A 26,692-nucleotide genomic window follows, 5' to 3' on the forward strand; every position below is an offset into this window, starting at 1 on the left:
CATTAGGAATTAAGAATTACTTTTATGAAAGCAATTTATTCAGTAGCAAAGGATTTAAATGAAATGTGTGCTGTTAAGTATAAGATGGAATTTAGGGTAGCTATTTTAAAAACCAAAAATATTCAACAGGAAACAAATGACCCAGAAAAGAAAGCAAAGGAATTATCAAAGCAATGCACGAATAGTTGGCAGTGTTCTTTCAGTATATCAACTGCTAACATTATCACCCTATCCCCAATTCCAGGGTTATCTAAAAGTATGCAGAGGCATTATCAATTACATTCTTTCCTCAGACATCAGAAAATGTGGCAGTGAAAGTACTTGTGATAAAAACTGGCCTTCTTCTATATTGAAATGCAGACCTTAAAAACCTGAGGGCTTCCCTTTCTATCCATTCACTGCCTTCCCATTTTAAGAAAGGGATTGTATAGAACTTCTTTTCATAACAGAGCTTGCAGATACTGAATAAGTCTCAGCTGCAGTTGGACAGCTGGAACCAATCAAGATCATATGGGGATTTTAATAAGAAAATAGTATTTAGTGAGGAAGTTAGAATAAAAGTGAGTATAATACATTTTATATTTATTTTTAAAGCTGCTTTGCAAACCATCAACTTTTATTACAAACAGTTGCCCTAACCCATTTTGCAGTGAGCAGGAAGGTCCAAAGCACACAAAATATCATTATCAGCTTTCCTTCAGTGGAGAAGATAAGTCTATAGCAGATGCATTATCTGCAACTACCTTATCTAATTAAATGAATGGAGCAGTTCTGCTTGCACATTAAGTATACATAGAGATTTGGATTCTCTTTTAAAGATTAAAAAGTGGAAACTTGGAAACAGTCGAATGAACTAATGAGGAACAAGCAGATATCAGGATATTCCACAACTAACAACAATTTTGTTCTAAATTAATCCATAAGTACATCCATAAACAATTCTAAACCACATAGTTCAGAAACATGACATTCAATCCGGACAGATTACTGCAATTAGTGTAAACTTACCTTATTTTATATTTTTCCTTGTATTTGCAAGCACAAATTCCAAGGTCACTATAAACCTCAGATGGCAATTGACAGACTCGATTCCAGTGAGTAGTTAATTGGTGTTTATTCGCTCCATTATTGTCATGCTTTTATAGTAAATGATGCCATCTGAATTGTAAGATGATCCATTGTTTATAAATACAGCTGGAAGTCATAGAACTTCAAGGAGATACCTGACATTCCTTCAAATTAGGCAAGACAATAGATGTCTCATGGGCAGAGAACACATTGATCTATAGCTCCTGTAAGTTTGCTACTGCTAGCCTCTGGGCACCTTTGGATTTCCAAACCAGGCTAGGCAACTAGTAGCCGCCTTCTGGGCATGGAGGAGGGGCCTCTGGGGGTGTGGGGTAGTTGTGTGAATTTCCTGCATTGTAGGGAATGGAGATCCACCCTCAGCCCTGGGAGACCGAGCAGCCAGCCGTTCTGTGGCTCGGGATGTTTTTGCCTGCCCCGTCTGGTGGGGGTGGGGCTATTTTCCTTCCTTAGTTGCTGCCACCACTCACTAGATTCACACCGCCTTCCTAGAGGTACGGTGAGACCCCTCTGGATGATTTCCCAACCCAGGAAAGTGGGCATCTCAAACTTTGGGCACCCCCTGGAGAGTTGGCAACCACTCTGATTTGGGCCCATTTGGGTTCCTCTGTTTGCTCCCCCAAACAGTTTGCCCCCATCCCTCCATTGTTCTCTCTATGGTGGGAAAAGGTTACTTTTTTTCCACCATAGAGAACAATGGAGGGATGGGGGCAACCTATTTGGGGGCCGGTAGAATTGGACCCTCTGGTCCAATCTTATTGACACTTGGTGGGTATCTTGGGGAGAAGTTCCAGCAGCCACCCTCCAAGTTTGGAGCCTCTCCCTCAAACCCCCTCTTAGGGGTGTGTAAAAAAAGGTAAAATTCGGATTTGGATTTATTGGACCCAAATTTTTTTGGGATTCCCGGAAAAAACTGAATATCTATACCGGTAAAGCCCCATATTGTGCCAAATGGCCCACAGAATATAATGGGGCCAAATTGCCACCGAATTCTGGCGGCAAACCGGCAATAGGCAGCAAGCTGATCTGGGGGCACCCAGTTTGGATGCCCCTGGAATTGGACCCCCGGACCAATCTTCTCAAAATGTTGGGGGTCATTTGGGGAGAGGCTGGAGCAGCCACAGTCCAAACTTGGAGCCTCTACCTCAAACCCCCTCCCCCCCAGCCCCCTGCAAACTTTCCAGAGGATTTTTGCCATGACTTCAATGGCCCCATTGGATATAATGAACCCGAATTTTTCGGGTTTCCTGAAAATTTTCAGATATCTATGCTTTACCGGTATAGATATTTGGGTTTTTTTAGGTTTCCCGAAAAAATTCAGGTTCAATAAATCCAAATTTTGCCGAATTATTTTTTTTGCACACCCCTAGAAGGCACCTGGGTTCAGCCATGATATTGGAAATCCCAGGAAAGAATTCCAGGTGTGCTGGAATTAGAAACTGATTAAATGTAATCTCCTCCAGCTCAGTGGTATATCATTCTAAAGAACAAAAAAAAATTCAGCACTAAGGACATAACCCAATATCTGGACACACTTTGGAGGTGTCTGCCTAATACAATCCAAGGTATGCCTCATACAATCATATCCCTTGCTGCAAGGGATACTTCATCAAGGCAATATGAACCATTTCCAGCTATAGACACTTGAGCAATCCTTACATTATTGCTAATACAATCCAGCTATTGATAAACACAGCCTAACTTCCAATCCACCCAGGTTGGGCCGTAAACAAAACATTTAATCCTATTATTCATGCCAGATTCTTTGTCAACATGCTAAAACCATCTGATCGTCCTACCTTGGAATGCCAGGTATTTCCCTCCTAATTTCCCACCAGATTTTGACAGCAGCTACCCTCAAACTGCTCAGTCAAATTCAAGCTTCATATCTTGGACCAATCCTTTTTCTGGGAAAGCGGGTTCCCACATCTAGCTATGGGAACTTTCACCATAAAAAAGACCATCCCAGGTCAGTGAAAAGTATGCCAGGTTCTCCCACTACCTGTACACCTCTGCAAAAGCTTTGGAGACTCCTTTTTCTTCCTTCTGCTCCTTGGATCCCCACTGAGTCTGCCCCTGGACCTCTCCATACCCTAAACCCTGGATTTAAGATTGCAATTCTCTTCTCTAAAACTTCCCAGTTTTCTCCCTTTTAGCTTTTCTAAGTGTCCCCCCTTGTTGCTGTGTGTATGTGCATGTGTGATTACTTAGGGAATCTCAGGTGCTTAATGTAGGTTCTTTACTCCCTTTTTTAACTTTTTATTTTGTATACAGTAACGCTATTTGTGCTTAAAGTCACTCTCACTCTCTTTATAATTTTATTTTGGGATATCCCCACCAAGATCCACCCTTGTATATGTAGATTTACAAGGTCCCGCATTATTCCTTTCTGGAACCCTTTTTAAAGCTAATTTCCCCTTCTCTGGGTCCAGTTTGAGTAACATTACTTCTGATTTTTTTTTTAAAAAAAACCCAACACATTTCTCTAGTAACAATGTTGCTTATTGTGGAAAGAGGAAGCAATTGAACTGAATGGGATCAACAATGAAAAACAGACTCTAATTGGACAATGGTCTGACAATACTAAGCACAGTTTTTGCTAATTTGTTTTCAGTAGACAATTTCTTCAAATACTGGCCATTTCCAGACATACTGTGTTATTTCGTAAATAGACAAACTGCACTTTTCCAAGGAAGAGTTCACCTTCATTTCACTACAAAGCTAACTTAGATCTTATTGCTTGGTTTTAACATAACCACTAGACATATTGGTTCTGCATCTATAAAATTTCAGATTCAAACTGTGGTTTCAGGAAGCAGGGCTAGGAAAGACCTTGGAGAAGTGCTACCAGCCAGTGTAAATAGGAGTGGGTTAGACAGACCAATGTAGTTATACTGTAATACAAGGGTCCTCAACCTTTTTGAGCCTGTGGGATCTTTTGGAATTCCAACACAAGGGGGTGGCTGAAAACACAAAATGGCTTCCATAGGAGGTGGAGCCAATCAAAACTGTCTACCACACACAGAGGGGAAGCCCGAGTGCTGGAGAGAAGAGGGGTAATTTAAAATACACACTGCGAAAGAGCGAATAAGACCAACTCTGTGGTGGCAGCTGCCACTAAAATTTATTTTAATCTGCCTAGCCAATCAGAATTCCAGTATCCTTAACAACTGTTGCAGAGCAGTGTAAGCTCTGGTTAAGAGATTTCCTGGAAACAGCATAGACTCACTGATTGCTCTGAACTAGCTTTCCATGCATGGCTCCTGTCTGAACAGATATATTAAGAAGAATTTAGCCTTTTCCATCAAATGGGGAGGGATTCCCTGGCTGGTTGGTACATGGTGACTTCAGTCTTTCTTTGCTCAGCTGAAGTCTCTGTCCTCACAAATGCACCCAAAACTGCTGAAGCTGGAATGTGTAGATCTCCATCATTCTGTTGTTAACTGGAAGAGTAGTAAAGGAGAATCTGTTTCATAGAGTGCCGAATGTTAAATGTATAGCTTGAAGAAATAATTTTCAGCAAAAATGGAATTATATAACTAGATCCACACATACTGAAATTCAAATATAAACTAATTTTTACAGCAATTATTACATTTCAATGCTTCACAACAAATTACTGTTAAAACAATTCTATTATCCTGCTAGATGTTTTTGCAGGGAATTAAAAATTAGGAGAGTAAATGATGTGTCACTCAGCCCTATAGCATCCTTGTGAATTAGTGTTTGTTGTTTTTAAAAGGGATATTAATGTGAAGCATTGTATTTCAAGCAAAACAGGAACATACACATAAATCATGGAGCCTAAAATTATTTATTTTTAATTCAAACGTTTTTTTATTAAAGTATGAATGCCTTTATGTTGCAGGAATTGTTTACATACACTTGGAAAGCAATAAGCATATTTTCAAGAGGTGTGAGTCTTCCTCAGTATGTTCCCATGATCAATCTACATGCTTTAACACTAATCACACATACTCATACGCACACACATACACAAACACACGTTATACGTATTCACACACAACAGGACAGACTTCAATAACTATTTGCTTTGATTAGCTCTCTTTTAAGGCTTCTGTAAGGTGCCCTAGTGCCCCTAACATTACCACGTTTTATGAACAAGACTGTATAAACGAGCAGCATTACCTGCAAACTATCAATTAGCACTTGGCCTTAAAGTTTAAAACAAAAAAAATATCTTACTTTATGAACCCTTTCATCTGTGATTAGGAAAGGGTTTAGGAAATATTAGCAAGAGGTTTTAAATCAGAACAAGCCATTTGCTTTCAAAATGACCCCAAATAATCCTTGGCTTTTCTCTGTTAGACATCCTGTGATCATAATGGTAACTCTAACCTGACCACTGAGAACAAGCAATATCAGGTAACGAAGCCAATACAGAAGTGATTGCCAACAAGACTGCTGTGCAACTAGCACTCTCTCTTGCCATGCCAGGCCTGAGGCCGAACAAAAATCACAGTCCAAATGGTACTAGTCAGAGCCTTTACAAGATCTCTCTCAACTTTCCATTTCTTTAAACAGGGATGCAAAGGTAGTGAATTCACAATTGGATTTCCATCCCATCCCTTTTGGTATTCCTGCAGTTTGTATTTAAAAAAACAAAACAAAACGAACTATGGGTGCTAAGTGGGACATGAATGGCTGCAGGTACATTAAAACGGTAAATGAATAAAATAAAATAAAATAAAGCATATGATTATAATGTGTAAATATAAGCATCTTTAAATATTCAAACTGTGAAATGTGAATTAACTGGAGACTGTCAGGCTGTTAAATCTAAAAGGCGGTGTAGCTATTTCAGCCTGGGGGTGGTCAACAGGATTAGCAGTAGGCCACCAAATCATATTCTCTCTCTAGCAACTGCTCTGGATTGCTACTATGCATCAGCAGTAGACTTTAGCAACAAATCTCAGAGGATGTTATCATTAGAACTACACAGATGGGTTTCAACAGGCAAAAGGAAATAATTATCTTATCTTCAAAATAGGAACCTGATTAGAAAGGGCAAAAATGGAACTGGGAGGTGAGAAGGAAAGGAAAATAAAATTTAAGAAAATGAAAAGCTCTCTCTCACACACATTATAAAACAGCAGCTTTCAATGTAATGATTATTTTAAAATATGCATTTGTGGGAGTTTACTGAATTGCTCTTTTTTATTTTGAAAAGCTGAATCAGTCAAGTGCTGGGAAGACCTCTCATCCCAAACCGAACTGTTGCTTATTCATCTATATGCTTCTATTCCCAGGGCCATTTCTGCTTTTGCTTAATCATTAATGAGTTCATATCAGCCATCATCCGATTCCAATTCTTGAGACATTTCCTCCGATGAGCTATTCCGATGGATCCGGCCATCACTCTTCATGCTATGGAAAGTCTTCTTAAAGGCCTCCATCATGGCATGTGCCAACTTCTTGGCCTCTAGCTTGCTCTCACACTCTATAGCATGGCAGTCCATCTGGTAGGACAAGTCATCGTTGATCTCTCGGTAAACCCAAGCAAAGATGTTTGGGCTGACATTATGGTCGGCAGTGCAGTAAGCAATACGTGCAACCTGAAAGGTGTCCATGTGGACAGTAGCTTCTCCTTTGAGGTCCAGATGATGAAGCCAAACTTGGAAGGGGCGGATTTCCAGGAGAGCATTAGCTGGGAAGACATCCTCTCTGGCAAGAGTGTGTTTCTTCCATAACTCAATGACTGGTTTTTCTGTGCAACCTGACAAAAACTGCATTCCTGTCGTAGAAACTTTACCCAAATATGTAACCTGAAAATAAAACAAAAGAAAAAAAGCTTGTCAACTAAACATTAGTATTTCAGGTTCAAAATGTGTGATCCATCCACAGAGTATTTTATTTTTTTATTTATTTAAAACATTTTTATGCTGCCTTTCCACCCAGTTCAGGGTTCCCGAGGTAGCAAACAAGCAAAACATTAAAACACATTTTTAAAATGCTTATATTTGAAACAATTCAATAAAACACAAACAGTTAGATACACACACACAAGGAGAGTCACTGAGGGAATACCAAACAAGACAGAAAAGTCTTCACCTGCTGGCAGAAGACAGTGAGTAAAGCAGGACAAATGAATCTCTCTGAAAACCACTCAGCAACTCTTAAAAGCTTCTATAACTTTTAGTAATTATTTTTAGCTACGGATTTTTCCAAAATGGTGAATTATTCCTTCAAATTCCAACAACGGGCTCAAACGTGCCAAGCACTGCATCTCAAGATAATGCACACTCAGCCACAAGGTACATCTATATTAATTTTGAAACAATACACTGACGTCTTCATTTTAGCTTTCATTTTGACTTATGTACAAATGATGCAAGAGTACAAGAAGTCAGAGAAGTATTACCTCAAGGCATAATGCATTTTCCAGCTTGAAAATATATCTGCCTACTTCCATTGATTGCTTTTATACATCAATAGAGGACAAACTCGTTCTTACTTGCTAAGTACTTCAGTCTTTCCCCTCTCCTTTAACTATGCTAAAATAGGCCACCTCAGAAATACTGCATGATATGTTAAAGCATGACAGTCGAGTGTAGCACAGGGACTCTAAGAAACAACAAATAAAGAAATCCTCAGTTCTTGCCTCTGTTGTGGAACAGCAAGTTGGCCTTAGGAATACCAACTCTTCTTCAGCTCCTCTTCTGCAATAAGAGTATTACAAAATCCACCTAGTTTACAGGGTTGTGGATACATGCATATATGTATGTCCAGGAATGCTGCTCTTACGGAAGAGGTGTGTGCTTGTATGAAATGGCTGCCATGTATCTCTCCTTCCTGAAAATCTGAAATGCCATTATTTAATTATGGTTTACACAGAGAAATATTTTCGAGTAAAGTGAGGACATATAAGGTAGACTTGTAGCTCCTGGATACTGTTTGACAAGCTACATAAATATTTTGCTTTTGTGTGGGCTTCTACTCTTATCCCTTATCCATCCCAAAACTGCCACCAGGCACCTGTTCAAGGTTTCCACAGCCTCCCTGGCATAGGTGTCAACTACGGGGGGCTGAGGAGCTTGAGTCCTTCCTGAACTTTTCCAGGAGATGCCGAGCCTCCCCCGGGGGCAACTGGTGCAAGAAAGAACTGCTCTAGTGCACATGGGTCCTGTGATCTGGCTCTGAGTTTGTCATCAGTCTGAGGCAGCCCGACAAGGAGTGGGCGGTCCCTGGGCTCAGGCAGCAGCCCCACCCCCTTGTTAGCAGCAGCATCCAGCACCCCTCCCACTCCCAGCAGGTCTCACTGGGGTGGCGACACGTGGTGGTGCTGGGCTGGCATCTTCAACCTTGCCTCAAGAGTGGAGTCTGGCTGCTCCCCAGCAGCTGCACTGCCCAGGGAGCCCCAGTCTGGACAGGTAAGGTGGGCTGGGGGGGGGCAGTGGGTAGCTGGTCTGACCCAGGTGCTTGAATCCCGCCCCCCCCCCCCCGGCCCCAGCCCTGCAGCCATCGGGAAACTAGGCAGCAGGAAGCTGCCGGGCTCCTCTGTGCCTGCCTGGGTTCCTCTGTTGTTTGATAAAAGGCACCCGCTGAGGGACCTCCTCCAGCAAGCCCCATCCCTTGGAAAGAAAAATAATGTGTTTTGTGTGTGTTTGTGTGTGTGAGAGAGAGCGAGAGCCTCCGTATATGAATGTGAAGAGGAACAGCCTGGGGGCGGGGGGAGAAGGAGAACGTGTGTGTGTGTAAGAAAGAGATCCGGGCCCTGCGGGACCTAGTGCAGTTCCGCAGGGCCTGCAAGACGGAGCTCTTCCACCAGGCCTTCGGGTAGGAGCCGCCGCCACCACCATCGCTATACCATCTTGATGTGCCGTCCTCCTACCAGATTCCATGGAGCACTGTGACGCTTTCACCGTTAAGTTGTGGGCCGCAAATATGAGCCGCCGAGCATCTTATATAATGTGTAGATCTGTATAGATTCGAAGCACCAGTTTTATTGTATATATAATTGTTTTATTGTTTTACTATTTTAAACATTGTTGTTAGCCGCCCTGAGCCACTGGGTAGGGCGGCATAGAAATCGCAAAAATAAATAAATAAATAAATAAATAAAGTGCCTGCATATATGTCTCAGTGTCAATGTGAAGTAGAAACAGCGAGGGAGGGAGGATGTGAGTGTCTGTGCCTGCCTGTATGTGTGTGAAAGAGAAACTGAAAGTGCCTCCATGTATGTCTGAGTCTAAAACCGAAAGCGCCTGCCTGAGGAAGGGGGGAGGGGGTTGAAAAGAAAAGCAACATTGAGAGCAGTCTCACCCAAATAAGAATCCTTTGCCTTTGTCTTTGCATTTGCAGAAGTGAGTCAGTGGCTCACATCTGAAGTATTGGTGACTGAAACAATGAAAACAGCTTCTTTCTTGGCTCAGGTGAGAGAACAACTTTCCTTCAAAATAAAGGGGTCCTTGGGTCAATATCAGACAACTGAACTTTGGGCTAGTTACTGATTCCTCCATTATGCTATATTGGTACTGCATTTTCCCATTAGCAACAAAGGCAACAATACTAACCATCTCAGGCTGCAATCCTAAAAATTTTCCTAGGAGACTGAAAAAAATGGGACACTTCTGAGTAGACTGATTTAGGATTGCTCATTCAGAAACCTTCAGGTTGAAAGATATAAATCCTTTTAAAATATGTATAAATAAATAATATCTCTATTTCTTTTTCTGATCCAGAACATATATTTTTCACCAAGGCCTGCACCAAGATGAATCTTTACTCTTTATGTAAACTATGATAATTCTATTTCTGTAGTATTTTGACATTTTTATTAAAGCTTTTTAAATTCAGTCTTTAATGAACCCCCTCCAGAGGGCTTTGTGCCAGTTTAAAATAATTATATTTAAAAAATAAAATAGGCATTTAGAATATTACAATACTGTATAGAAGTCAGCCATTAAAAGCCATCCCAAGCAAGGATTCAAAACACTTCTGGAAAAATGTTAAGACTCCAACCTTGGTGATACTGTAGAGGAAGTGAATTCCAAAGCTGTAGGACAGGCATCAAGTGTGCTAGCATACTTTTGTGGTACAAACTTGGTGCAATCCACTAGGATATTATGCTGAGCAGATCACTTCAGAAGGGACCGGAGGTGCAGAAATATTCCTCTGTACTTCTCTGCTTCATTCCTACGGGGCTCATGCAGGAGATGTTTTCTGGTAGGCGTTGGAGAATTCACGAGTATTTTGCAACGTCCTTCAAAATCACTGTGGCTCCGTTCAAATATAACATGAGGCCATGATTTAATTAAACTTTGAGTAGTGTGCTTAACTGAATGCAGGCCACTCTACCGATTAATTAGGGACCCTCAAACCAGGATCTGTAACCATAGTTTGAAGTTGAATAACTAAACCGAAGTTAGTCTTCCTATGGTTTTGTGCAATGTATGGATGAAGCCATGTTGACTTAATCATGACTGGTTTCTTAGCACTTTCTGTATATCACGTGGTTATGTTTGATGCATGGGTGGAAATAATGACTGCAATTTTTGGCTAGTTTCAATGGGGAAAAGGTGGGGGTGGAAATTGGGTGATATCTGGCAACCAATGCTCCCTCTAAGCTGTGGAGTCTTGTGAGCAAAAATTCTACTTTGCGAGCTACTGGCATTAAAGTTGTGAGTGAGTGATTTCGCTGCTGCATAAATTAGTTTGCTCTGGAGCCATCCTTCCTGAGCTAGCTACTCTGAACTCTGTACATTGCTCAGTGCAAGAGAGAGTTGTGTTGCATATGTACCCCAAATCTCTGTAAGAACTCTCCCAGCAGTTCATGTAAATGTTAAAAAATATGGGGGACAAGATGAAACCTTAAAGGACGGGCCGAGTAGCAGTCCCCCAGCACCACACTCTGAAACCTACTTTCAAGGTAGTCCAACCCCCCCACAAAATGGTGCATCCCAGTCCAACCCTCAAAAGGTGGTCCAGAAGAGAAAGGCCAGGAAAATTAACAGGATCACACACCCATGTCTATCTGGCAACCAATGCTCCCTCTAAGCTGTGGAGTCTTGTGAGCAAAAATTCTACTTTGCGAGCTACTGGCATTAAAGTTGTGAGTGAGTGATTTCGCTGCTGCATAAATTAGTTTGCTCTGGAGCCATCCTTCCTGAGCTAGCTACTCTGAACTCTGTACATTGCTCAGTGCAAGAGAGAGTTGTGTTGCATATGTACCCCAAATCTCTGTAAGAACTCTCCCAGCAGTTCATGTAAATGTTAAAAAATATGGGGGACAAGATGAAACCTTAAAGGACGGGCCGAGTAGCAGTCCCCCAGCACCACACTCTGAAACCTACTTTCAAGGTAGTCCAACCCCCCCACAAAATGGTGCATCCCAGTCCAACCCTCAAAAGGTGGTCCAGAAGAGAAAGGCCAGGAAAATTAACAGGATCACACACCCATGTCTATCTCCCAGCACAGGTCATCTACCAGGGTGAGCAAGGCCATTTCAGTCCCATAACCTGGCCTGAAACCAAATTGGAATGGATCCAAACAATCTGCTTCATTCAGGAATCCCTGAAGTTTCCTAGCTACTTCAATAATGGGGAGAGAGGAATACAATTACAATGCTTTGTTGTTTTGTTAAAGTCACACACACAGTGACCCAAATGCAGCTATAATTAAAGAATAAGCTTACAAAACTTCATTGGAAATAGACTGCGGTTTATCCTTGCCTGCCAAAAGCAATGACGTTTCCAAATAAAGACTCTCAGTGTATAAATATTCACAGGGAATATTCCAGTCCCCATAAGAACATTATATTTGGGAGAATACTAGGGATCACAATAGACTCAAAGTCACCCCCACTTGGATCTGGCAGGGGTGGTGGCAGTGATTCTGGGGCCCCATCCTGAACTTTTGCCCTGCAGTGAGAGATTTGAACCAGGGACATCCCAACACATAGATCACACTATTTCTAGTCTCTATGTTATGTCAATTCTATCAAAACTTTCATTCAATAGCCCTGATCTGGATAGCCCAGGCAAGCCCAGTCTCATCAGATCGTGGAAGTTAAGCAGGCCCAACTCTGGCAAGCACTTGGAAGGGCAACCTACTGGGGGGGCTCAGACATTTTTCAGAGAGGTGGCTTTCATTCAATAAAGTTACAACAGTACACCTTCTCTTACCCAAACTGCAGAAATGCTATGCTTATATACTTTTCTAAAGTTCCTTTCTGGGACACCAAAGTCAGAAATATAAAAATATTGAGATTGGTGATGATGAAATTCTATAAACGAACATTAGATTTAAACTATTTCTGGTTGGTGACCAAAAGTATTTTCAGATGCATGTAATGAAAAAAAAATACATTTACTTCAGCTCTAATCTTCTAATCAGCAGAACCAATTTCATTTCCATAACTGTTGGGAAGCAATCACTGAAAAGCTGTGAGACTCTAATGTTCAAGAAAGAGCACGTGGGACAGAAGTCATCAATGCATCTTTTTATAAACTGCCTCTGCATTGGCTCAGCACATTATATGTATTAAATACACAATATTTAGATCCCTGAACTCTAGAAAGTAAAAGAACTCTCATATGCAGGTCTATTCAATAGCACTTACACACAAGAAAATGTATACGGCTCCAGCACCAAGGTGAAGGGCCGAGGTGAGCACCCAGGATGAAAGTTCTGCTAAAACCCACAAATTCTAGACTAATTTAAAGTTTTTTCCCAGTTGAAATAACACACACATACACATTTTTCAGAAAGAGTGGAATAAAATTGGCCACAACTTTATTGCTCACCGCTGTAGTAAGCCTTGGCACAGCATGGGGTAAGGATCCAGCTCATCGACTGATCTGCCCATCAGTCGGTGCCCTGTTGGTCACCTAGGGATGGCAGGTTCTAGATCCCACTAGGGCGGAAGCCCAGAGGTGGTCTCCCCTGCCACCTGAGCGTGAGGGTAATTCCCCAGACATGCCCCCGGGCTGGGCAAAGGAGTTGCCCCTCACGCCAAGACCTTTTAAAGGGATCCCCACACTCCGGAAATGGGTATGTAGGCCATGTTTTTTAATAATGGATCCATCCCCATGCTGACACCGCCACAAGAGCCAGGCATCTGACTGCCGGCTCCTGACAAAGTATCTACAGCTGTAGCCAATTGCATAGGGCATTCCTAATGCTATGCAGCCAGATATCCATACCCCAGTTAGATAAATGAATCCCATCTGGGCAAAACAGGGCTTCCAGTTGTGTTGAGATGTCAAAATGTTGAATCCAATGGCCTCCCATAGCAACCACGATCTTCCCTAGTGGCTTAGTCGCCTTCTGCCCCGCCAAGTCCACCTTGCCTGAAGATCGAGCACCATGCCAGCTTCAGCACTGAAGTCAGTCCAACCAGAAATACGTCATGGCTGGAAGTTCATCCATCAATGGCCACAAATCCTCCTTGGCCCTTCTCACTAAGTCAATGCCAGAGTGGGCCCCCAAGTCGTTCTCACAAAGTTGTATCACCAGTGCATTGGGAAGCCCATGGTGAACCAAATGAGCCCACACCCTGGGGAGGAGGTCATCCCACTTAATCCCTCGCTCACCCAACCAAGTCACTCCCACCTTATCCTGTAGGCCAAAGTCCTTTCCCCAACCAGATGTGATAACGTGAACACTTGCCCAATGCACAATGCTGTGGCCATAATCCAGACTGACTGGTGTCATCTCCCTGAAACTGAAAAAGTCAATGGGAAAAGGAGTAAATGTTCAAGGCTCCCCATTCAATGGCCAGAACCAGATGTGGCCTCACATATGCCTTGTACACCTCTGAGCACCACCTCCCAACTGCCCGGATGCCTGCTGGTCCCATGCCCAAATTTGAGGCTGTTGTTGCTGCCCCAATCCGAAATGAGTATGGCCTGAAGTCCCCAAGGGAGAGTCTCAAGGCAGCCACAGAAGCTTGCAGCACCACAGCGAACTGATATCTTGTCAGAAAGGAGCCGTCCCTATGGATGAACAGTGGGCCTGGTTTGCGAAGCCCTATTGCCAAGAAAGCTCGAGTGGCCCAGACCGGGCATGGGCCCCCTCCGGGAAGCCTAGTCAAGCGCTCGGGGGCCTCACTTGAGCTGATCTGTCTTTGACTGCCTGATGGCCAAAGTAACCCCCAACCTGGTTACAAGCAGGTCGTCAACCCCCAAAGGTGTCCGTTCTAGAGCTAGCCACTAATTCCCTCATAAGAACATAAGAACATAAGAGACGCCAATGTTGGATCAGGCCAAAGGCCCATCCAGTCCAACACTCTGTGTCACACAGTGGCCAGAAATACCAGTGCCATCAGGAGGTCCAGCAGTGGGGCCAGGACATTAGAAGCCCTCCCACTGTTGACCCCCCCCCAAGCACCAAGAAGACAGAGCATCACTTGCCCCAGAGCCCCTAGCTATACCTTGTGGCTAATAGCCACTGATGGACCTCTGCTCCATATGCTTATCTAATTCCCTTTTGAAGCCGTCCATGCTTGTAGCACCCACCACTTCCTGTGGCAGTGAATTCCATGTGTTAATCACTCTTTGGGTGAAGAAGTACTTCCTTTTATCCGTTCTAACCCGACCGCTCTGCAGTTTCATGGAGTGCCCACGAGTTCTTGTATTGTGAGAAAGGGAGAAAAGTACCTCTTTCTTTACCTGCTCTTTCCCATGCATAATCTTATAAACCTCGATCATGTCACCCCTCAGTCGTCTTTTCTCCAAGCTAAAGAGCCCTAAGCGCTTTAACCTTTCCTCATAGGGAAAGTGTTCCAACCCTTTTATCATTCGAGTTGCCCTTTTCTGCACTTTTTCCAAAGCTATAATATCCTTTTTAAGGTGTGGTGCCCAGAACTGCACACAGTATTCCAAATGAGGTCTCACCATTGATTTATATAGGGGCATTATTATATTGGCTGATCTGTTTTCAATACCCTTCCTAATAATCCCCAGCATAGCATTGGCCTTCTTTATTGCAGTCACACACTGTCTCGACATTTTCAGTGAGTTATCCACTACAACTCCAAGATCTCTCTCTTGCTCAGTCTCTGCCAGTTCAGACCCCATCAATGTGTATTTATATTTAGGATTTTTGGCTCCAATGTGCATCACCTTGCACTTGGCCACATTGAACCCCATTTGCCATGTTGACGCCCACTCGCCCATCCTTGACAGATCCCCTTGGAGTGCCTCACAATCCTCACTGGTTTTCACCACCTTGAACAACTTTGTATCATCCGCAAATTTAGCCACTTCACTGCTTACTCCCATCACCTCACCTGCAAAGCTCCAAAAAATGCTAGCATGAAGGCTGCCTCAAACAACACCTCCTCATAAGGCGACTGGCAAGTGGTCGTTAGCCTTGTAATTAGTATGGACAGGACCTCAAATATCAGTGGCCTGCAGAGGTCTGGTGCCCTAGGATGAAGGCTCCACTAACCTTCAACTGCTTTGCGGGCCTTGAATGTTTTGCATGGATCAGAAAATCCATAAGCTTTTGTAGGAGAGCAGTGCAGAAGGATCCACTGTTCTCCTGCCTGGAAATTGGGAACTAGTAAGTCAGTGCGTAGAAGTCTGGTGACTGCCTAAATGACGCAGTCCGTTTGGCCTTGAGAGAGGGGGAGAGACAGATAGCAGAGAGCCTGTACACACACACACATTCAAAAAGGATGCTAGAATGCTTGTAACTTTCCTTTATGCAGGGAGAAGGAGGGAGAGAGGAGGGGGGAAATGGGGGGAAACTGAGCTTATAAATAAACGCTGAGAAGCCGAGAGGTTTCAGTCAGTTCCTGCAGACTTGTGTCCTGTCGTATTTGCATCGTGTGAACCCTGCACCCACACTACAAGCTTTACTAAAAAAGCGATATGGTGGCCATGTGCACTTGGATAGTCTTAGGGGCAAAGGCCTCTCATTCAGGTGGGCGATGTAATGAAGAACCAAATCTGATTAAACAGGCCAGGCATCCAGACCCCCGACGTCCCTGGAGAAGGCCAGGAAGGCTGACGCCGCTGCTGCATAGGAGGTGAAAGCTGAAGGAGCAAGAGAGTGGAATATCCCTTGCATTATTGAATGTTCCCAAGTTCCCAGAGATCCTCGGGCCTGCCCCCTCTGCCTGGCAAAGGAGGGGAGGGTGATCCATGGCTGCTCCCTTCTCTCACCCTTCCCTGTGGGTTTGCAAACAAGACCCGGGTGGGTCCAGGTCCTGGCTTTCAGAATTGCACAGTAATTCCATCAGACTTAATTTTGCTGCTCATGGGTTACTGAAAAAAAAATCTACATCCCATTATTCTACTTAAAAGTGCTCAAATCAGTCATAATTTCAAACAATAACAATTCAATTTAAAAACCAAAATAAAACCAGTTACAGAACAATGCACTTATGACATGCATCCTATATAGGGGCAAATATTATGAACTGCATAGAAAGTGAGTTTCACAACTGATATGCAACCAATGTGAAGGCCTTTCCTCCAGTTGCCATCCACCTAACTTTTATTTATATAATGTATTTATCTACTAGAATCCTGAGAAGAATGTTATTATGATCTTAATGGATGGGAAAGTTCAAATGGAGTGGAGAGTTGTTCATTCATTTCTGTAACAGACACTTTGCTTTATTTCTGTAAACTTCAGACTGTTTCTGACAGGCATTCTAAAAAATACAAAACACAATGAGTTAGTCATATATTTTGCACAGATATCTATTTACTGTTTTTACTGTTTGCCTTTCTCATTGAGACAGATTAAAAGCAGTGTAAACTGGTAACAATTCATACCAAGAGGCATCTAATAAGCACAGTGTATGCTGACACAATCAATACCAAGAGTAGGGATGGCCAAGAACTGGGAAAATGAAGGTACATTTTGGTTCGTAAGCCCACACAAACCACATACCTTCACAGACCTTTCCGTTTACCAAACTGGTCCATTTGTTGAGGTTCATGATGTGGTAGAGCACACCCCCATGAGCTAGAGGCACCAAACTCAGAGAGTCTCCAGTTGACTCTTCTCTACCTGCCCTCCAAGTTTGGTGAGGATTGGATTTAGGGGGGTGAGTTACAGCCCCCCAAAGCAGGTGTCCCCAGAGAAGTGCTCTCTGGGAAAAATCACAGCTGCAGGTTCAGGAGGAGTGTGTGCTGTGGTTTTGGCAGGACTATTTATTTATTTATTTACTTGGGCTTTTACCCCGCTCTCCCGCCGAAGCGGCTCAGGGCAGCTTACAACAATTTAAAACAACATACAATATAAAACCAGCAAAGGCGGTCCCCTCAGGTAGGCAGGCCCCTGACCATTTAGGGCTTTAAAAGTCAAAGCCAGCATCTTGAAGTGAATCCGGAACGCTATTGGAAGCCAGTGCAATGACTTCAGCACAGGCTGGATGTGCTCCCACCGGGGAGACCCATCAACAACCTGGCTGCCGCATTTTGCACCAGCTGCAGCTTCCAAAGTTGCCCCAAGGGCAGCCCCATGTAGAGAGCATTACAGTAGTCTAGCCTCGAGGTGACCATAGCGTGGATTACTGAAGCCCGATCATTGCGCTCGAGGAAGGGGACCAACTGCCTAATCAGCCGAAGGTGATAAAAGGCTGCCTTGGCAGTGGCCACTACCTGGGCCTCCATTGTCAATGAAGCATCCAGGAGGACACCCAAACTCCTGACCCTCGGTGCTGGCACCAGTAGCGCCCCACTGAAGGCCGGAAGAGGGGCCCCTAACCCCGAGCCGCTCCGATTCGCTTTGTTCTGTTAATAATAACTAATAACTGTTCTGTTTCTGAGCCCATCCCCAAGAACACATCAGGGAAAAGAGGCTCTACTTCTGAGACCCCTGCTGACACCCCACTACAGCTGGGCACTGGTGGGCTGACAGGACGTGCTTGTTCCACAGGGACAAGGGCCTGTGGGATGGGGGGTGGACGTCTTCCCCCTGCGATGAGTACCCCTGGCTTCCCTCTTACCCTCATAGCACAGAACAATGTTGTTGATAATTAGGCGGGAGAGAGGATCCTCAGCAGAGGTACCCACTGGCTGAGCCCCTCTGCTCAGCATGAGCAGAAATTGAAGAAGAGATTGGATTTATACTCCGCCCCAGGGAGAGTTGTTCACAAATCCCAATGAGGGAGGGTGTTGGTCCTCAACCAAGGAGCCCAGTAGCTAAGCCCCTCTGCTCGGCATGAGCAAAAGGACGGGTGGCTCAGAGCCCTGAGTAAGCACCAAACACAACCTCAGCTGGGGGGGAGGTGTTCACAAATAAGTGTGTGTGTGTGTGTGTGTGTGTGTGTTCTGGCAAGGCAACCAGTGGCTAAGCCCCTCTGCCCAGTGTGAGCAGAGGGACTGGTGGCTCAGAGCCCTGAGTCCACTCCACCTCACACAATCCCAGACAGACAGAGCTAGCAGTAACAAAGCCCAATGGGGGGTGGTGTTCTCAGCCAAGGAACCAATGAAGCTAAGCCTCTTTGCCCAGCGTGAGCAGAAGGACAGGTGCCTCAGAGCCATAAGTAAACACCAAACACCCCCAACTCCACTGTTCAGAGGAGGAATGACTTCCAGTTCCCTTCCCTCTCTGTCTCTGCCTCTAAGTAAAGCACAGTGCACCTGCTGCCAATGGAAAACAATGGCTGTGTGTGAGCTGGGGGTATATATCACTCTGCACTATGGGAGCTCTCTTACTAGCAGCCAATGCTGCTTGTCAAGTTCTGGAGGGCTACTATTGGTGTTTCCAGGACTGCAGAAGTCCATCTCCCTGAGTTGCTTTGATTATTGCAACTGACTGGCACCAGCGAGTCTGCCATGGACACTGTTGACACGCCCCACCATGAGATGCCCAAACCTCTGAAAAACATGTGGAGAGTTGTGGGAGGGTCATTGAGGCATGTTTGCATGGATCTTGGCTTGCAAACCAGTTGCGAATTTAGGGCCATGGGCAGGTTCGTGCCCATCCCTAATCAAGAGACATCTAATGATCAATGTACTGCAGCTAGGATTACCAAAATCTGAATAAGCATACATTAGGCGTGATACAGAGCATCGATATAATGATGAAAAATGGTCAACAGAAAACAATGCATCAATAGAAAACAATGAATCAACAACATGGCAATATGTGCAGCAAACTGATAATACATCCTATACACAGTATCATAATCCATAGTCCTTTTCCTTTTACAAAGCACTTTTCTGAACTATTCTGTTATAGTATAGCTCTTTTGAACAATTCAGTTTTACATAGTTTGCAGCGTAACAGGAGTATGAGAGCCTTTGTTACCTTCTTAGGCAGGCCATTTTACAAGTTGGGGCCACAACAGAGAAAGCACCTGTATGGGTAGTATTTGATCTTGCCTGTTTTCAAGGTCGCACCTGCTGAATCCCCTGAACAGGTGAACTGAGCTGTTGTCGCAGAACAGAGGAGGAGCGGCAATCCTGCAGCTATGAGGGAACAAGGCTATGCAGGCTTTGCATGTGATGACCAACACCTTGAATTGAATCTGGTAGCTCATGGACAGCCAATGGAGTGATTGCAGAAGTAGAGTAATGGGCATGTGCCATCAAGCTCCTAATAACCAACCTGGGAAGTCTCTGAATTGACTTTAAGAGTTCAATGAGGTTGAGCAAGATAAACTCTGCAGATACAGTACAAACTATATACTTATGCAGTTTAATAGGCACCAGTTAGAAAAAAAACACCCATAGTGTCTGCTATCCATTAGCCATGCATAAGTGTAGATATTTATTATAAATTTCTGCAAGCAATCCATTTATAACGGTAGCAATATTCATTTCAATGATAGCTCTACTTCTGTTTCAGAGAATCAAAGCCAGCAAATGGGGTGGGCTGGACTGCTTAATTTTATAGATCCCCATGCATGATAAAATACAGTTTATAAGATCTAACCATTAATTCTGGGGTGGAGACACTCCCTTGTGGGTGAACATTCAAATATCTCACATACTTCAAGTGAGAAGTTTAGCTCTTGGTGGGTTTGTGCAATAAGCTTCATGTGAAACTGGGATTTTTTTAAAAAAAATTGTATTTGAAAAATAAAGGGCTTTTATTATATCACTGTTATCCAGATGTAGGAATATATTGTTTATTACATCTTGTAGCTGCTCAAGAGCCAGAACGGTGCTGTGGTTAAGAGCAGCAGGCTCTAATCTGAAGAACTGGGTTTGATTCCCCGCTCCTCCATCTGAAACCTGCTGGGTGACCTTGGGCCAGTCACCATTCTCTCAGAACTCTCTCAGCCCCACCTACCTCACAAGGTGCCTGTTCTGGGGAGAGGAAGGGAAAGCAGTTGTAAGCTGCTTTGAGAATCCATAGGGTAGAGAAAAGCAGGGTATAAGAACCAACCCTTCTTCTTCAATGCCTCTATCAATTTTGCAAAGGGTAAAAGATTGTGCCCCATGCAACCTTCCTGTCACACTTATGCTCCTGCCCTTTCTCTTGTCCAATGGGAATTGCTATCCAAGTCTGGTCCTCACTGGCAAGCATCTGCAATGATCTCAAACACAGCTGCAGTTTCAGCTATTAACAGTTATTGGATGCATATGAATATGCTAACCTTTAGGGGAAAACAAAATCAATTTCAAAGAATATTTTAGTTCTCAATCATAAGTGGCTATCAATATCTTACTCAAGGTACATTCTGCAGAAAATATCTCTCTTGTGAGCTTTTTCTTTTTGGCTTGCGCTTATGCTCAGGGTAAAACTTTGACCTCAGTTAACTCAATGGGAATTCGTTAGAAACTTTTATAAGAAGAGAATTTTGCTTTGTGCATCAGGTTCATAAAAAGGATAACTTTCAGCAGCGCTGACCAAATTTTCTGGCAAGTGAGGTTAAGTCCAGAGCATGAAGAGCATTAAAGGATATAATCAGAACCTTGAAATGAACTTGGAAACAAATTGGCTGTTTCAAAATGGGACAGCTATGATCCCATCAGTTAGCCCCTGGCTATAGCCAAGCTATATTCTGGACCAGCTGCAGCTTCCCAGTTGTCTTCAAGGGCAGCCCAATGCAGAGCACATTACAGTAATAGAACCATGAGGTTAGAAAAGCATGGATCAGCATGGCCCAACAATAGACTGAAGTCTAAGAAAGAGAGAACTGAGAAACCAGACGATGCTGATACAAGGCACTCTTGATGACTGCACCACGTTTTTTTAAAACCACAAGACTTCATCCATGAGCATGCCAAGCTCTTTAACCTGCTCTGCAAAAGCCAATTTCACTCCATCCAGGACAGGTGCGACCAACCCCTCTAAAACATCACCTTTCGTGACCTTCATCCTCTCTGTTGTGTCTGTATTCAACTTCAACTCGTTCTGCCTTAGCCACCTGACCATGACTTCAAAGCACCCGTTCAGAATCAAGACAGAAACATCTGGAGGTTTGAGTAATGAAATACAGAGTTAGGTGTCCTTTGAATATCTATCTAAACCCATGTCTCTCCATTCTAGCCTAACATAAATCACGACACCACATGGGCTCTCAAAACATCTTGCTGTGTTCTTGTAACATTGTTTTTGCCCTGTTCTAAGCAGCAGACAGCAACAAGTTTCTTAAAATGAGTAATTACATAATAGAAACCAGCACCGATCCAGTAGAGGTGACCCAGAACACACACTGGGCTCCCTCACACGCAAGGACTGCCTCAATGGCAAATGTATTCCACTGAACATTTTACAATTTAAGCTTCCTTTTTAGCTTCCCTGTCCCAAGGTTGTTTTAAATTTATATTAACCAATATTCTTGAGGCAAAAGTATCTAGATTTATTTTCAGTAGCTTCAACTTTTAACTAAATTCCTCAACCTTCTAGAAGACAAATGATTGGTATTCATCCAATTCAATGTGCCTTGCCTGATAATCACACTGAAAAGACTTGGAAGATGGAAGGGGGAAATAGCTTATTTGGGCAAAAACTTCCTTATTCATTCAATTTCTTTAAATATTGGATGCCTTTGAAAACTAATTGGCTGTTGTGAGGGAGAAAATGATGAGATACACAGATAGGAACCGCCAAAAGATGTAATCATTACTGTATATTACACATGAGCAGATGCCCCATTTGAAATTAGTCAGGTGAGGGGGACTTCACACTCACACAGAGGAACTAGGTCTTTACTACATCATTGTTTTGAAATACAGCACGGCCAAAAGGGGGGGGGGGTGATTTTGCTCTGCAAAATTTTAAACAGACAGCAGAATGATCCATTCCATGTTGCCAAAACTCCAGGGTGTATTACAGAATCCATTTCAGGCTTGCAAGGAGAGGCCTCTGTGTGCATTCTCCAAAGCCCCTTATGTGCCAAGGTGGCAGCAGCACAACAGAGGCCTGAGACCAAGGAACAGAAACCTCAGAACCTCTTAGCAAAATGACTAGAAAATACACTGGACTTCCCTTTGCATGAGGGCAATGGTAATGGCAGCTGGCTCCCAAGCATACCGAAACTGTCAATGATGTTTTTCTTCAAGGAAAATAAAACCCCTAGGGCCAGGTGATACTATGTTGTGAGGCTAATTATGCACATTTAAGCTCAAGTCACTGATTTCCATATCTTCGGCACAGCTCTTTCTGCACAGAAAAGGGCTGTGAGCATAGCAGCACCAGGAAGTTATTTCCAACTTTGGGTCTGGAGAGAGAAGCAGCAGAAGGGAGAACCATAAAAAAGGTAATTTTGCAGCATCTGAGATTGGGCTGGGCAGCACATGCTGGAATAACAGCACACAGGGTTGCCACCAACTGTGGCTGGCAGTCCCTGGGAGGAATGGGGGAACAAGGACTGGAGTGCCGGCATTATACCAGCACACAATGTCACTTGCAAAGAAAACCAAAAGTGGCATCATTACCTGGGGGGCAATGCTCTAGGATTCACCCAAACTCATCTCTGCCCCATCTTTCCTGATCACATAACTCTTTGCATGTTTACTCAGAGATAAGTCTGACTGCAGTGCAAGCCTATGCAAGTTTACTCAGAATTAAGACCTACTTTATTCAATGGGGCCTACTCCCAGTTAAGTATGAACAAAAGTGCAGCCTGTAATGGCCGCTGCTCTTTCCTTGTCTGCGAGTGTCTGAGAAGCAGTGTGTGTATGAGAGGCCTTGGGCTCTCCCTAGCCCTTCCCTCTTGCTATCCTTCCAGTAGATTGCCACCATTTAAACTCTACCATTTCTTCACTATTAGCCATTTGAGACTACTCACAGAGGCACCCTGTGTGCTACAATGCTACACACTATCTTCTTTTGAAGGAGAAAAGATATTTATTTACTAACACTTCCTTAACTTATATGGCCCTTGTATAGAAAAATTGCTTTCTGCTTCTATATTCACATGCCTTCTCCTGTGATGTCTTTTGATAACATGCTGTGTCTTATTTCCTGTTGCAAGCCAAATGGTGAGGCCACATGGCCTCAATAGCCATGCCATAAACCCACATTCTTTCACACTTTCATGCCAAAAGCCAGACCTCATGGCTACCCTTTCTGGCCCACATGCGACCAGTCACGTACACAATGAAGTAGCTGGAGTTTGGGTCAGCTGACTGCAGGCAGGGTCTCCAAACTTCCAGCCAATCCCACAAAGCAATCATGGCAACCAACAATTGGGCACACCCATGCCCACTCGCAATTGGCTGATGGCCACATCTAATTTGTGACTGGAATTGGGGTATAACTGTTTGATCCCTATGGGAGTGAGCTCTCTTGCTCTTGTTCTCCCTTCCTCCTCTTGTCGTTGTCTGTTTTATTGCACCTGAAATGCTGCCTCTTGAGAGACAAAGAGTTGTTTTGTGAACTGGAGCAAAGATGGGATTTCCCTTCAAAATCCCTTGGACTGTCCTGGACTGTAGATGTTCTGACTTGGTAACTATGAATCATTAATGTTTAGTTAAGGCAAACAGCCCTAGCCTTTGTTATTTTTGTAATCTCTGGTAGTCTATGCTAAGCTCTGTACTGAATAAAGATCCTTCTTATTGCTAAATTGTCTCTGGTGTTGTAACTGAATTCCAAGTCTAAGTCTTATGCCTAACCCTGACCACATATGCTACCTTGGTAAGAGTAAAAGTGTGCATCTCTAGATTGAGTTGCTAATGTGTTAAATCCCAGATGCTAACTAAGGGCTGGAATCTCTCCCTTAGGAAAGGCAGGGACTAGTGAAAAGAGGTTCTGGTGGCAAGTTGTTCTGAAAACCAGAGAGGGTATAGACCATCTCGTGGTTTGTTGTTTAATGTATTGAAAAGTACAGGATTCCCTCCCATCCCTGGACTGGCCTGGGTGGGCTAATCCTGTACAGCCCTAACTCAAGATTCTTCCAGGCAGGTAGAACAATGGCCATCTCAATCCCGCCTGTTCCATAAAGGGTAGCCATCTCCTCTCAGACTGAAATCCAAGGAGTTTATTGCATTGCTCCCAAGAAAGAGGTTGACCTGTCCAGCAGCCAGTGGTCAAATCTGCATTTGTCTTTCCCACCGGTATCCGAGCCTTCTGACTCCGTCTTCAAAAAAGCTGTCTACATTTGCTTTCAGTTCCGCACCTCAACAATGCTAGCGTACTTGTGCATGTCTGCATATGTTTATTGCCCTCTCGTGGCGGCTCCACTGTCATTGCGCCTTCACACCGTTTTAAATTAATCTTTTCCAAACAACTTTCAAAGAAGCATAGAGAAAGACGGCATCACAGCAACACGAATGATTTAAAAATGTAAATGCAGATTCGACCAGTGTCTCTTTTATGCCTGCAGTTCCTTATCACAGCACAGGCTAGACTACAACCCTGTGTGTGCATACTTGGGAGTGTGTCCCACTGAATACAGTGTGACTTACTGCTGAGTAAATATGCTTAGGGTTGCACTTGCAAACTTCTATAATCACACATGTTTTGCAGCAGTGGATAATGTTTACTTGGGTAAACACGTTGTTTATTTTTATTTAGTGCACATAGTTCTATAGTCAGTGGGTGTTCCTAGCCAGTTTGAGACAAAGCCAGACTGACCCCAAAGAACCTTGCTGATTTATTGTGTGATCTATTTAGTTGGGTCCCAGGCCTGTGCTGCTCCTCCAGTGCCACAAGACTTTGCCTCTGCTTTTGTGCTATCAAGGAGAGCATTTCTTTCAAAAACTGAAAGCAGAATTGCTAATTTCCTACTACAAAACTTCTCTAAATCTCGTGGCTAGGGAGTTGAAGTGATATTGAATTTCCCCCCCATTTTTCTTCTTCTTTCTCTTCTTCTTTTATAAAGAGTGAATTTCGCACATTTGGTCCAGGAGAAAAATGGATGCTTCTAATGTAAAATGCTGCAGTTTTCTATTTATTGTTGTTAGATCTTTTAAATCCAACGTTCTCCTCCAAGGAGCTCAGGATGGCATACATTATTCTCCCCTCCTCCATTATATTCTCGAAAACAAGCAAACAAAAAACACTGTCAGACAGAGAGGGAATGCCTGTAATGGTTTACTGTAATGAATTCAAACTGGTTACACAGGCCGGAAAATGCGGGGGGGGGGGAGAGCATGGCTGTTTGCCCCGGAGCAAAAAAACACACGGCTACGCGATCAGACGTCCCGTTGAGGTCCCGTGGTTAGGGGGGAGGTGCTGATCACACAGGTTAAACCCCTTCCAGGGCTGCAGAGGAATGCAAACGGTGTCCTCTGTCTGGTCCCCTCCAGGAGGAGCCTCAGCCTGGCCGCCCTCCCGCCCTCCCACCATGCCCCCCTGCACCTCCCCCTCTGCCGCCCAGTGCAGAGAGTTCCTTTCGAGCAGGACGAGCCAGGAGTGGGGGGGTACGGAAAAGAGGAGGGGGCTCTGCACGCGTATGCGTGTCTGGGGAGGGCGAACAGGGAAGGCTCTGGATAAGCAACAGCCAGGAGAAGCGGTGCAGCAGCTGGAAAGCCCCCCCAGGTCTCCTTAGAAGTAAGCCATGCACCATGGGAGGGAGGGAGTGTCATCGTGCCAAGCCATGGCCATCCTACGATGGCCACCAATGCGCCCTCTAAGCTGCAGAGTCTTGCGAGCAAAAATCCGGTGAGCTCCTGGCATTAAAGTGGTGAGGGAGCCATTTGGCCACTGCATCAATCAGTTTGCTCTGGAGCCACATCCCTTCCTGAGCGGAGACAAAAAAAACGTGTGAACCGGAAACGCGATCAGACGCTGGCCCTTGCCCCATGGTTTCCAGAAACTAGTACCTTGGAAGTACTAGTTTTTAAAGCCTCATCTTCGGTGGGAAGCCTCAGGTTCACCACGGGAGCTCTACGCTTCCCAGATGTTGCGGTGTGATCGCGCCCGGAAAATCTGCCTATCTTCCATCTCTGTAGCGTGGCTAATGCTCCGTGTGACCGCAGCCAAAGAAGATCTAAGCATTCCTCCAGTTTAAGTGGCACTTCCACTGAAGGAAGGCTCCTTAGGCTGGGCAAAGCCTAGATCCATGCCACTAACACACTTAGTATTAGTCTAGGTTAGTATAAAGTTTGACTGTGTTAGGTAACATTGGGATTGTTGGAATTGGATTTAGAAGAAGAAGAGATTGGATTTATACCCCGCCCTTCACTACCCAAAGGAGTCTCAGAGCGGCTTGCAAACTCCTTTTCCTTCCCCTCCCCACAACAGACACCCTGTGAGGTAGGTGGAGCTGAGAGAGCTTTTGACA

General features: G+C 44.1%; 1 protein-coding gene across 1 annotated transcript in view; it reads right to left on the reverse strand.

Annotated features, from left to right (window-relative positions):
- Window positions 1-6,222: 6,222 nt before the first annotated feature.
- PID1 (phosphotyrosine interaction domain containing 1) overlaps window positions 6,223-26,692 on the reverse strand; it is a 40,482-nt gene continuing 20,012 nt past the window's right edge. Inside the window, exons 2-3 of the mRNA XM_015406303.1 lie at window positions 13,660-13,771; window positions 6,223-6,872 (exon numbers count right to left, since the gene is read on the reverse strand). Coding sequence (XP_015261789.1) covers window positions 6,396-6,872; window positions 13,660-13,771 — 589 coding nt within the window. The 3' untranslated portion in view covers window positions 6,223-6,395. The remainder of the gene's footprint in view (window positions 6,873-13,659; window positions 13,772-26,692) is intronic.

This window comes from Gekko japonicus, unplaced genomic scaffold (genome assembly GCF_001447785.1).
Source record: "Gekko japonicus isolate JY-2015 unplaced genomic scaffold, Gekko_japonicus_V1.1 scaffold1890, whole genome shotgun sequence".
Classification (NCBI taxonomy): Eukaryota; Metazoa; Chordata; class Lepidosauria; order Squamata; family Gekkonidae; genus Gekko; species Gekko japonicus.